Source organism: Lithobates pipiens, unplaced genomic scaffold (genome assembly GCF_037356315.1).
Source record: "Lithobates pipiens isolate NorthernLeopardFrog02 unplaced genomic scaffold, aLitPip1_a1.2 Scaffold_10, whole genome shotgun sequence".
Taxonomy (NCBI): domain Eukaryota; kingdom Metazoa; phylum Chordata; class Amphibia; order Anura; family Ranidae; genus Lithobates; species Lithobates pipiens.
This window is the reverse complement of record NW_027507686.1, coordinates 201,407,467-201,420,331: the sequence shown is the minus strand read 5'-3', so window position 1 is coordinate 201,420,331 and position 12,865 is coordinate 201,407,467. Positions and strand designations below refer to the sequence as shown.

Sequence of the window (12,865 nt, the reverse complement as noted above, 5' to 3'; positions counted from 1 at the left end):
TGTGATCACTGCTAGCGTCTTTAGCCCCCTACATTGACCATTGTGTTGCTGGCAGGACACAATAGCGCTGCGGGAGGGATTCCCCAGTCAACACTGATCGTGCAATTTTCTTCCTTCCAGCCGTGGTGTATAGAAAGAAAATTGTATAGTCTATAGCAGTGATGGCTAACCTTGGCACCCCAGATGTTTTGGAACTACATTTCCCATGATGCTCAACTACACTGCAGGGTGCATGAGCATCATGGGAAATGTAGTTCCAAAACATCTGGGGTGCCAAGGTTCGCCATCACTGGTCTATAGGTTGCTTTGGGACCTTGGGTTAAAGAGTAACTCTCAATGTTTATACACAGTACTCTACTACTTTTATCATTTATTTTAAGAATGGGCTAAACCAGTTTGGAATTCAAGTTTGTTGTACCCCATTTTGTGGAGGAGGTACGACTTGTGTTAAGGAAGATGGGTTTATAGGGTAAAGTGAAAATTGTATTATATTTTCAGGTTCCTTTCTTCAGGTGAAATCTCTCAGGCACTGCAGGATAGTTTTTAGGAAGAATTGCAGATGCCTTCCTTGAGTCACCAATCAGATTCAAACCTGTGCAATGCTAAAACGTAGAATCTGGTGGATGTGAATACAAGCCAATTCTTGGCAAGATGCTTGAAACCAATGTAGGACCAAAGACTACTTACACGCGACTGATGGACGGGACTATATAACACTGTCCCAGACATTGGCCTGTCTATGACTGACCTAAATTTTTCATCAAATAATGTGTCCTTAGAGTAAAATCCTGACTGACTGCAAGTAATGTAGAAAATGACGTAATCTATTGCTGCTTGCCCAGAAACTGACAGAACGTACTCGCTCTCCCCATATCCAATAAATAATTTCTTTACAGTCTTGTAAAAATATTTTTACAGAGCACCAAATCCATTGCGTATTTGCCACCCTTTCCAGGCTGTTCCTCTCTTGTCCGCTATGGGCAATTTGTGCTTGATGGTTGGTATTCCCAGACAGACTATTTTTTTCAGACTTATTAGTTGAAATCTATAAACAAGATCTTTTTATGTTTTCTTTCCAGAGAGCATGATGAGTAATTGTACCCCGATTTTTGATTCTTATTTCTTGAATGGTCCATCCTATAAAACGAATTTTACTTGTGACTAGACACTAGTGGTTTGACATGCTCAAAGGGGCAGTAAGGAATCCAGAAATGACTCAATCCTTCATAGTTCTTGGCTTTGCTTCCCTTCTACAAAGTGCCATTCCTCCTGCTGTATGCTTTATAATGAAGAATACTAACTGCAAGAGGGAGACCCTACTCAACTGGCTTCAGAATTTGGGAAGATCTGGGAAAAATGACAGAAAATTCCTTGTCATCAAACTTGAGATGTGAGAAGTCTGAGGAGGAAGGAAGTGGCCACCATCAACCTATTTGACTGACTGTTTAAAGTGCAAGTTCTCCTTTTCAGAAAAAAAAAATGAAAACGTGAACTAATGCCTTACTCCCTCACCCATCCCTGTCCCCAAACTTACCCACTACACTTGCCTCCACCATGGGTGGTTAGCTGTCTGGGGATTGAAAGCCCACTTTTATTCGTCTTTCCTTAGGGCTTTCTGGACAAATCATAGCGATTCCTATTGGTCTTGTGCTGGCAAGTGGTAGGATCAATGCCACGTGGCATTGGCTCTGGAACTACACAGGTACCACCAAATGGGAAGCTCAAATGACCACAGCTCAAGAAACCTCTAGCAACCTCTGGAGGAGCCCCAGGGTTCCACAGAACCCAGGCTGAGAATGGCTGTGCTAAGAGGTTGGCTAAGAACACTGGTTGGTTGTGGGCAGATATAGCTGCAAGAAGGAGGAGAAAATGCTGTTTCAGGCGAACACATAACATTGGTTAGGGCATGCAAAAAAAAAAGAAGATAGATAGATCTATCTATTTAGAAATTAAGCCACTTGAGGTTCTAAGCAAATCTTAGCAATCTGCTGCTTTCTTTAGGTGTCAAACTTGAGACTGCCTTCCTGTTGGTCCTTTTTTGTGATGTGATGAGCAACTCATCAGTTGGGATCAGCTGACCGATAGGGAGGCTTAGAAGGTGGGAGTGGTGGGACCAGGCTTGGCTGTAAGAGATAAAGTTGAAATTCGTATGTAACTTCAGCTGCCTATGACTGGATCTGCAGACCATTTTGACATTTTTAGTTTTTACCTAAAAAAAAGTATGGCCAAAGCTTGTTTGGTCTTGCTTCTCTTGTGCACTCCTGTGACTCATAATCAGTCGGCAGTGGGCTAAAACGTGCTGTCTGCTGAAGTCACAGAACTGCTCCAATCTCTGGATGTATCCTGGCAATATTGTTGGGATCCACTCAGATAACTGATCGGCAGCTGGCTCAGTCTCTAGGCACACCACTGAGAGCCTGAGCCCAGCCGTTCCTGCCTCTTCCACAGCCCTCCAGTGCCTGCTGGAGGGGCAGAACAGAGAGCTGGGACCAAGTGACTTGAGAACTGAGCGGTCGGTGGTCATGATTGCTCAGTTTTTCAGGCTTAGAGCTGAAACCATATAGATGCTGCAGCCGTATAGGTTACTATAGATGTCTGTTTTTGTCCACACACTTCTCTTTTAACCTTGCCTCTGCTAATTTAAAGTTTTATTCATCATGTACTTAGATGGAATTGCCCAGAGTTTTCTGATACGACTTGAAAATACATTTCACAGCCATATCCAGCAGTGTGCCAGGTCTGAATAGTAGATGTTGTGGCTTGCAATGTATCAGGAAATATGTAGAATGTTCTGTCACAAGGACATGCACTGGTAGCAATGTTCAAGGATGATCCGTTTTGAATTTGGAGCACTTGCCAAGACAAATAGTAACCCTGTATGCTTATACTGCAGTGAGATGATTATGTATTTTTTAGCTTGCATGGTATATGGTCTGTTATTTCTGGCAGAATGCAGACGTATAGTTATGTGGTCGTTTTTTAGAAAGTGGCTATTCTTCTAGATAAGGCATTAACTATTAACTATTTTTATTTGAATAAAAATATAGTAGGAAAATGTGTGTGGCATTTGCTAAAAGAGAACTCTTGAGAGTATGTACCCAATTGAATCCTTAGGAAGGGCAACTTAGTCTTTGCTGTAACGGTGATGGTTGCATTAAATGATTTACCATCAGTCTAAAGCCGGCCATACATGGATCAAATTTGGCTGGTTTAATAGGACCTGGGTGAATTTCCATCCATGTATGGGCAGTATTGGTTGTACAGAAGTCGATATAGCGATTGACTTCTATACTGTTCACAAATTTTCACTGCTCGATCAGTGCTATAGGTTTTAACTGGCAATGCTAATCGGTGTATTTTAACTTTTGGAAAAACTCCCTGCTGTCAGAATTCAATAGCTCAGTGGGGAGAATTCCCTCATCCACATCAGATGTCTGAATGGAGGAATCGAGTCACTTTTTTTTATTTTTTCGTACAACTTGCTGGTCGAATTAAAAAACTAGTTCATCGATGAGCTGCCTAGGTCTTTGGTGCCCAAAATGTGACCTAAGGGCCCTGTGGTCATTGTTGTGGGGCCCTCAAACACCAGCAGTCTGTAAATAAAAATGTTGATTTGTAAAGTGGTTGTAATGGCAGTAACCTCTAGCAGTCCAATGCAACATTCCCACAGTGTGACTGTCTTCTGCAGAATAGCCTCAGTCTCTAAATTACTTTTGTAGCATGTCTCCAGTCTCTGACTAGCTTGAATGAATATGTCCGTCCCCTTGTTGGTGATGGGGGGGCTGCAGTTGAGGCTCCCTATTCCCAATAAGTTCACCACCACTGGTCTAAGCGCGTTTAAACCAGGTGTGAAATGACTTGGGGTCCGCTTTAAAGATGAACGTTACCTGTAAGGGGTCTGCTTGTTTGAAAACTCCCCCCCCCCCACACACTTGGCACTTTTTTGGGGGGAAGCAGGTACCTGGTTTTGACAGGCACCCGCACCCACTTCTGATCAGATTGCCACGCCCCTTCCTCCTTCCCCTCACAGCCTTCTGGAACACATCACTGGTCCCTGAAGGCTTCAAGACCATTCAGAGCGCAGCATGGCTATCACACGCACAGTAGAAAACTGTCTGTGAAGGCGCAAGGCTTCCCTGATGGTTTCCCTTACTTAAGATGCCGACGCCTGCACCCAAAGCCAGTTGAAGAATCTGCTTGATTGAGGACATTGCTGGATCCCTGGACAGGTTATTGTACTTATATTAAAAGTCAGCAGTTATTTTTTTGGTGTGGGGGGGGGGGGGGGGGGGGTGGATACCAGAGCCATTCTGGTATCCATTGCATGAGCCATTCAGACAGAAATCCATAAATCTGCATAGGGTTCACAATTTTTTTTTTTTCTTACAGCTGTAGGTTGCTAGTCGGTATGATGTATTAAGGTTGTAAAAAATACATTTTATATTTGTTTTTTCTGCAAGGTACGATCCTTCTACCTGGCATGGCTGCATATGTGCCGACCAGAAATAGTGTTTTCTTTCTGTATATATTAATCAGGTAATGTTAATAGCTCAACACAATTAAAAGTGGGTATAACCTTTAAGGCAAACAAGTTAATTGCCAAACTTATTAATTATTATTATTTTTTTATCTTTTTATTGACGATTTAACTTAATTGTTTTACAGAGATATCAGCATGAACAACATCACCAAGCTACCAGAAGGTGCCTTTAAAGGACTGCCATATCTAGTAGAATTGTAAGTGTTCTTCTTCTTCTTTTTTTTTTTTTTTTTTTTTTATAAAAAAAATAAGTGAATTCCTTGATTAAAAAGAAAAGTATTGAATGATATTAACTTGTGTATATATAAAACGCATCTTCAAAATGATAAGTGCTGTAAAGTACTTTTTGAAGTGGATTTTAATCCAGCGATCACATGACCACAGGCCTCCATTCTAATGCCTCTTCTGCAAGGTGGTGACGTGGTTTGCTAACAGGGACTAGTGATGGGCTTGGGCATGTTTTGGAATCGTAGTCCCAACCCACCTGAGCAATCCTGCCAGGAAGCCAACACTGCCAATCATAGACAGCGAGGCATTTCCCAGTCCGCAGCTGCACAGACAGGGAATTGCCTCGCTACCTAATATTGGCGGTGTGCAGTGTTGGCTTCCTGGTGGGATTGCTCAGGTGGGTTGAAACTATGATCCTAAACATGCCTGAGCCCATCACTAATAGAGACATATGAGGAGAATGGCTAATCTGGTCTTGATAGCTTGGGGTTTCTTCTTCATTCCTGTGGAATCCACACTTGTGCCAGGACAGCTCCTGTTGGGAGCTGCTGTCAATCATCTGCGCAGGGCTGGGTGGGGCGCATGTGATTGCACAGGTTTGCTATAGGACTACAGGTTCTCCTAGGTCTGATTACAAGATAAAATGATGTAAACTGACCACACGAACATGGACCTGCTTCTATGGTTAGCATGGTCTGAAAACTACAGGAAATCAAGGTAACTGGCAGGATCATCAGGGATTTAAAATAAAGGAACCATTTTGTGGAGTATAGCCCTAAAGTTTCAGTAATAGGGTTTGCATACACTTTAAAGTGTTTGTAAAAATCCTTTTTTTTTTTTTTCAAATAACAAACCTGTTATACTTACCCACTCTGTGCAATGGAATTGCACAGAGTGGCCCCAATCTTTTTTCTGGTGTCCCCTCCTGGCGCTCCTGGCTCCTCCCTCTTCCTCTTGGTGTGCCACCATAGGAAGCTGCTTCCTATGGTGGCACACCTGTTGGCTCAATCCCGAGCTGTGCTTCCTTGGGATGTTCTGGCCCTACCCCTATCTATGTAAACTAAATGCTTGTCCATTCCATTTCTCAACACATGGCCATTGGTGTGCACTGGGAGGAGAAGTGTGGGTGAGCTGATCCCAGCTTCACTTTTTTTGTGCAAACTTTATTGAAATTACACAAGCTAACCTATTCATTTAGACCCCTTTCACACTGAGCCTCCACCGGTGTCAGCAGTGATTTACCGTTGTTTTAGCGGCGATATTCGGCTGCTAGCGGGGCAGTTTTAATCCCCCCTCTAGCTGCTGAAAAGGGGTAAAATCTGCCTCCAAAATGCCACCAGAGCGGTGTTTTGCCGGCGGTATCACATCGCTGCCCCATTGATTTCAATGGGGAGCAGCGGTGGAGGAACGGTGAGTTTACCGCTCCAGAGAAGCTACTGGCAGGACTTTTTGCAGGCGCTATTTTTAACGCTATAGCACCTGCAAAATGCTCCAGTGTTAAGGGGTCTTAGGCTGCATTCAAACCTGAGCATTTTCAGCTCATAAAATGCCTGAAAAACAAGCAAAATCCCATTCATTTCAATGGCACCTATTCACATCTGAGCATTTTGTCACCCGAAACAAAATGCCTGAAAAACGCCCTCAGCTCAAAAAAGAACATGAGCTTCTTTGAGGCATTTTACTGCTTTTTACATTGGTAACCTGTACAAAATCGTGGCAAAAACTAGGTAAAAATGCGTGACTTTAAAACTCTCAGGCGGCGTACACACGCGGGGACTGTCTGCCGAAACTAAGTTCGTCAAACAGTCCGCTCAAACTTTTGAATGAACGAACACGCCCACACACGGCACTTTTTGAGCGGACAAATACGGCAAACTTTGTTCGTCGTACTAAGTCCGCAACTTTTGAAATGAGCGGACTCGCCCACACACGAGGCAACAGTCCGCTCATTTCGAGCGCGTGTCAAGGTAGGCGGGGCCCGCGACGGAGACGTCGTGGGCTCCGCCGTGGGCTCCGCCGCCTGGAATGGACTTAAAGGGGAACCCCAACGCCGAAAAAAATCGGCGTGGGGGTCCCCCCAAAGTCCACAACAGACCCTTGTCCGAGCACGCTACCCGGCCGGCCAGGAAAGGGGGGCGAGCGAGCGCACCCCCCCTCCTGAGCCGTACCAGGCCGTGTGCCCTCAACATGGGGGGTGCCTTGGGGAAGGGGGGGGCCGCGCGGCCCCCCCACCCCAAAGCACCTTGTCCCCATGTTGATGAGGACAAGGGCCTCTTCCCGACAACCCTGGCCGTTGGTTGTCGGGGTCTGCGGGCGGGGGGCTTATCGGAATCCGGGAGCCCCCTTTAATAAGGGGGCCCCCGGATACCGGCCCCCCACCCTATGTGAATGAGTATGGGGTACAATGTACCCCTACCCATTCACCTGTAAAATAAAAGTACCCAAAAAAAAAACCACAGCTCCGGGGGTCTTCCGTCTTCGGGGGTCTTCTCGCCGGACTCCTCCGCTATCTTCTTGTAGCTCTTTTGCTAGCGGAGGAGTCCGGCTTTCTTCCTCCCCGCCGCCGGCCTCTTCTCCCGACATCGGGGGTCTTGTCCCCCTCTTCGGTTCTTCTGCCGGGCCACCACGCCTTCTTATAGCTCTTTTGCAGGCGGTGGCCTGGTCTTCTGTCGCCGCCGCCTTCCGTTCTTCTTGTTCTTCTTGTTCTTCTTGTTCTTCTTGTTCTTCTTGTTCTTCTTGTTCTTCTTGTTCTTCTTGTTCTTCTTGTTCTTCTCCAGGAGATGTTGACACGTCGCTCTCTCCGGCCGGAATGCCAGAGCCGCGCTGTGCGGCCACTTATATAGTGACAATGGGGCGGTGTCACATGGTATATGTCACATGGGTTGGTCACATGGGTTGATGTCACATGGGGACTATGACATCGTAAGGGGGCGGGGTCACCATGTGACCAACCCATGTGACATATACCATGTGACACCGCCCCATTGTCACTATATAAGTGGCCGCTCAGCGCGGCTCTGGCATTCCGGCCGGAGAGAGCGACGTGTCAACATCTCCTGGAGAAGAACAAGAAGAACAAGAAGAAGAAGAAGAACGGAAGGCAGCGGCGACAGAAGACCGGGCCACCGCCTGCAAAAGAGCTATAAGAAGGCGCGGTGGCCTGGCAGAAGAACCGAGGAGGGGGACAAGACCCCCGAAGTCGGGAGAAGAGGCCGGCGGCAGGGAGGAAGAAAGCCGGACTCCTCCGCTAGCAAAAAAGCTACAAGAAGATAGCGGAGGAGTCCGGCGAGAAGACCCCCGAAGACGGAAGACCCCCGGAGCTGTGCAATAAAATATTTTATCTCGTGTGTTGTGGTTTTTTTTTTGGGTACTTTTATTTTACAGGTGAATGGGTAGGGGTACATTGTACCCCATACTCATTCACATAGGGTGGGGGGCCGGTATCTGGGGGCCCCCTTATTAAAGGGGGCTCCCGGATTCCGATAAGCCCCCCGCCCGCAGACCCCGACAACCAACGGCCAGGGTTGTCGGGAAGAGGCCCTTGTCCTCATCAACATGGGGACAAGGTGCTTTGGGGTGGGGGGGCCGCGCGGCCCCCCCTTCCCCAAGGCACCCCCCATGTTGAGGGCACGCGGCCTGGTACGGCTCAGGAGGGGGGGTGCGCTCGCTCGCCCCCCTTTCCTGGCCGGCCGGGGTAGCGTGCTCGGACAAGGGTCTGTTGTGGACTTTGGGGGGACCCCCACGCCGATTTTTTTTTCGGCATTGGGGTTCCCCTTTAAGTCCATTCCAGGTGGCGGAGCCCGCGACGTCTCCGTCGCGGGCCCCGCCTACCTGCACACGCGCTGGAAATGAGCAGACTTCCCTCCGAGCGGGAACAGTTTGCTCATTTCGAAAGTGGCCTACACACGGGCGGACTGTTCGCTCAAACCAAGTTTCAGCGGACAGTTTTTCGGAATTTCCGAAAAACTTTGTTCGTCAAACTGTCCGCTGAAACTGTCCGCTGAAGCCCCACACACGAGCGGACTGTCCGCTGAAACACTGTTCAGCGGACAAAGTTGAGCCAACAGTCCGCCCGTGTGTACGCGGCCTCAGGTGTGAATGCAGCCTAAAGCAGAACTTTACCCAGAAGGGGAATTTGCACTTATTTGCATCCTTTCCCCCTTCACTGCTACGTTTTACACTTTTTTGGGGGAAGGGGGGAGTGGGTACCTGATTTTGACAGGCACCCACTCCGAAGTTCGGCTCCCGCCCTCTTTCCTCCGCAGCCTTCTGGGACACATCAAAGGTCCAAGAAGACTGCAAAAACCATTCAGAAAGCGTAGCACGACTCTCGCATTCAAAGTAGGAAATGCCACAAGGCTTCACTGCCCGATTCCCTTACTTACAATACTGGTGCCAGCACCTGAAGCCGATTTATAGTATCTGCCCAGGTGAGGACATCTCTGGACAGGTAAGTGTCCTTTATATTAAAAGTCAGCAGCTACAGTATTTGTGGGGAAGAACCTGGAGCTTGGCTTTAGCACAGTGCGATGTAGTGGTGTGCATTACACCATGATGCGCTGAAACATGGTCGTGCATGCCCTAATTTTTTTTTCAGTGCACAGCACAGTGGTATGATGGGGAACCAGGCTTTTTGCCTCGTCTTGTATTGGGACTGTGCTGGACAACCCCAATGCACCTGATGTGAACGGGCCTCAAAAAGGTTTTAGCTGGAGATCCACTTTAGCAACCACGACCATTCAAAAAAAATCACCCTATGCTGTCTACAGTAACTAGTCATCTGGTCACCATTGGTTATAGTACCCCAACATTTGCTTGTTGTATTAAGCCTATAAATAGTGACCTTGGCAAGACTTCCTTCTGCTTATGTGGTGCTGGGTATGGTTTTGATTTCTCTAGTTTGTGGAAAAGCTGGTTGTAGAACAATGTGTGTGGGCTGAATTGTTTAATATGCATCATCCATTTCCGGATATTGCTTTACTGACCCATAAAATGTGTGCTGTGCAGGTTCTTAGTCTACGGTTTTGTTTGTATGTATGCGGAACTTGTGAAATGTAAATTCTAACTAATTACTGTTTACACTATCTGGGTGGGTTGCCTTTACTGTACAGATCATGTATATGAAGGGATTTCAAGACCAGTCGCCCAACTGATTCCAATTAGGCTTGTCCTGTCAGTGAAAGGGAAAGAAGAGAATGTTGTTGACTCTACAGAAGAAAGCACAGGTTTATTGGTTGGGTGTGTAGAACCTCAGTAGTACAATTATCTTAAACAATATTGTTTTTATACTGATTGTATAACCATAGTTAATGGAGGCCACCCCCAAGTTCTTCTGTTTTTATTAGTATTCCATTTAAAGCTGAACACCAGGCAGGTATAAATTACACAAATTTAAGGCGGCTCTGTGATCTTTAATACATAATTTAATTTATTTTTAAATTCATGCAGTGTAAGTATTCAAATTTGACCTGGTATCAGCCTTTTGCAGTTCCTGTACAGCAGGGATAATGAGATAATGAGCTCCTCAGTCACACTTCTTGTCAACACATCACTGCGCATTTTTGTGTCCATTCACAGGCTGGGGTGGGTCTAGGACAACCTGGGCTCAGGGGAAGTGGGTTCAATGATGTTGGACATCAGACTGAGGAGATCTAGTTGACTTAAAAAAGACTGCAGGGGAATCTGTCACTTGAAGGTAAGTTTAACCTCTTGCAGTTTTGGTTAAGTCGTCGGGTGGGGCTGAGGATAATCTAGGCTTGGAGGAAGTGGTTTAAATTGACACTGGCCATTAGACTGAGGGCATCTTGTGGTGGAAATAGAGTATTGTGGGTAGAGCTCTGGACTGAAATTGAATATTACAACAAAGGCTGTTTTTTTTTTTTTTTTTGGTTGTTTTTTTGTTTTTTTTATGTATCTTATGATGGACTCTTTATTCTTATTTCATTGCCTTTGGCTGGAGCTCTGCTTTAAACTTAGTTGACTCCTGTGTCACCTCCGCCAGTGTGGTAAATTGAAGCACTGGTGACCAATCTGTAAAACTCCCATACACATTACAATATAATTGTACAGTCCCTTAGATTTAACAAATCCTATATTTTATAAGGTCCTTCCAGAACTATCAAATACATTTTTATACATTCAGGAAGGCCCTTACTCTATATCAGTGGTCTCAAAAACTGTGGCACGGGGCCTAATGTGGCCCTTTGCTTGCTTTTATCCGGCAGTATATTGGGGCATTATTTTATTCACTGATACCAATGAAGGGGCACAGTTCCTCCCAATAAAATCAGCAATGGGGCACAATAATCCCAATGATGGGGCACAGTTCCTTCCAATGACACCAACGATAGGACACTATTGCTCCCAATGACACCAATGATAGGGCACTATTCCTCCCAATGACACCAATGATGGGGACCATTCCTTTCAATGACACCAACAATGAGGCCCAATGATGGGGACCATTATCGATGTTAATGAAAGGAATATTGGTCCAATGCCTGTGTCAGTGGAAGGAATATGGTGCATAATTGGTGTCAGTGGGAGAAACAGTGCTCCACTTTTGGTGTCAGTGGAAGGAATGATGTCTTGGGATTGGTGTCAGTGGGAAAAACTGTGGCTCGTATCAATGGAAAGAACAATTCTTCAAGGGCCAGATATAGGCATGCAAAAAACCCAATATGACCCACGGGCTGCAGTTTGGAGAGAACTACTGGACATAGTAGATCTAAAGGAGATTATACACTCAGATGTTAAAATTGATCTAAACCCAATTTTTTTATTTTTATAGTTTGACTGTGAAATGTATAAAAAAAAAACCCTGTTCATTGTTTATTGCTCTCTTTTTCCCCTGCTAGGGGGATTCACCCTCTATTTGTCCTCATGATTGTGACTGTTCCTGCAAGTGAGGCAAAATACAACATTTTGAGTTGTCAACAGAACAGACATAGAGAGGATACAATTCAATCGGGACACTTTTTCTGGTGACAGCTGTCTTAATGGGTGATTTCCTCTCATTTCCTGTTGTGACTACAGAACAGAAAGTGAAAAAAATACTCCCTACTCTTCCAAAACGAAGCCAAAATTGTTGGTTTAGGATATTTTTCCAAGCGGAGAGATGGATAAACAACATCACTTTACGAAGGTCTCAGCCACAGTGGGATCCAAGTACAGGAAAAGCTATATTATTCGGCATGAACAAAAGTAGGATTTTTAGTCCCCTTTCACATGGCCACCCTCTGTTTTCACTTGGGCTATACATGGTTCAAATCCCAAATTGTTCATCGGCAGGCTGAATAAACCAAGGTGATTGAATGACTTGGGTACAAGCAGCCTGCCGGACTCCCTTCTCTGCTATAGCCACTGGCATTGATCACGGTCTTCTCCTAAAGGGGATGGCTACCCCTGTGCCCCACACCCGTGCTGGCAGAAGACAATATCTCTTCAGGAGGAATTCCCCTGTCCGCACACTGTTGATGGGGGAATCGTGCAGATTTCTTCCTACAGCCCATGACTGCAGGAAAGAAATTTGCACTGTGTATGGACAGCCTTAGCTCCAAGACAGATCCCCTGCTGAGTTGGGTCAGAATGAGAACAAATGTCACATATTTGTCACATTTTTCTTTTTTCTACCATCTTGTGACAGAGGAAAAATTGACCCATGTAATACCAATGGGAGTCCGTGTTTTTAGCGAATGGTCATCCAATTCTATCCACCCATATCTAGTCAGTAAAAATTGAAGCGGATGCAGAATTTTGTCCATTCAGTTTGATGACCCCGATGTGGAAAGATAAAGACAGACCGCATGTCCTACAACTGGCTACCCATAGAGAAACCTTTCAGTCTATTTTTGAACCCAAACTGTCGGAATGCCCATGTGAAAAGGGCCTCAATGTAAAGAGCAGTGTTCAGAACATGAGATGAACCTCATCAGATGTATCCTTTTCTGTTTTGTAAAAAAAAAAAAAAAAAAAAAAAAAAAAATGAGAAAAGGCTCCTTGAATGTATTATGTGCCAATTTTTTTTTTTTTCCCTTTTATTTTGACCTGAAAATTCTACAAATAAGGCCGGCCATAGATTCGAACCATGTATGGGCA

The 12,865-nt window shown here is 45.5% G+C and overlaps 1 protein-coding gene across 2 annotated transcripts in view; it reads left to right on the top strand.

The window, feature by feature from the left end:
* Nucleotides 1–12,865, top strand: part of LGR4 (leucine rich repeat containing G protein-coupled receptor 4) — a 167,436-nt gene that overhangs the window by 52,446 nt on the left and 102,125 nt on the right. For both annotated transcript variants that reach the window (XM_077460848.1, XM_077460847.1), the window contains exon 2: nt 4,666–4,737. In XM_077460848.1, coding sequence (XP_077316974.1) covers nt 4,666–4,737 — 72 coding nt within the window. The remainder of the gene's footprint in view (nt 1–4,665; nt 4,738–12,865) is intronic.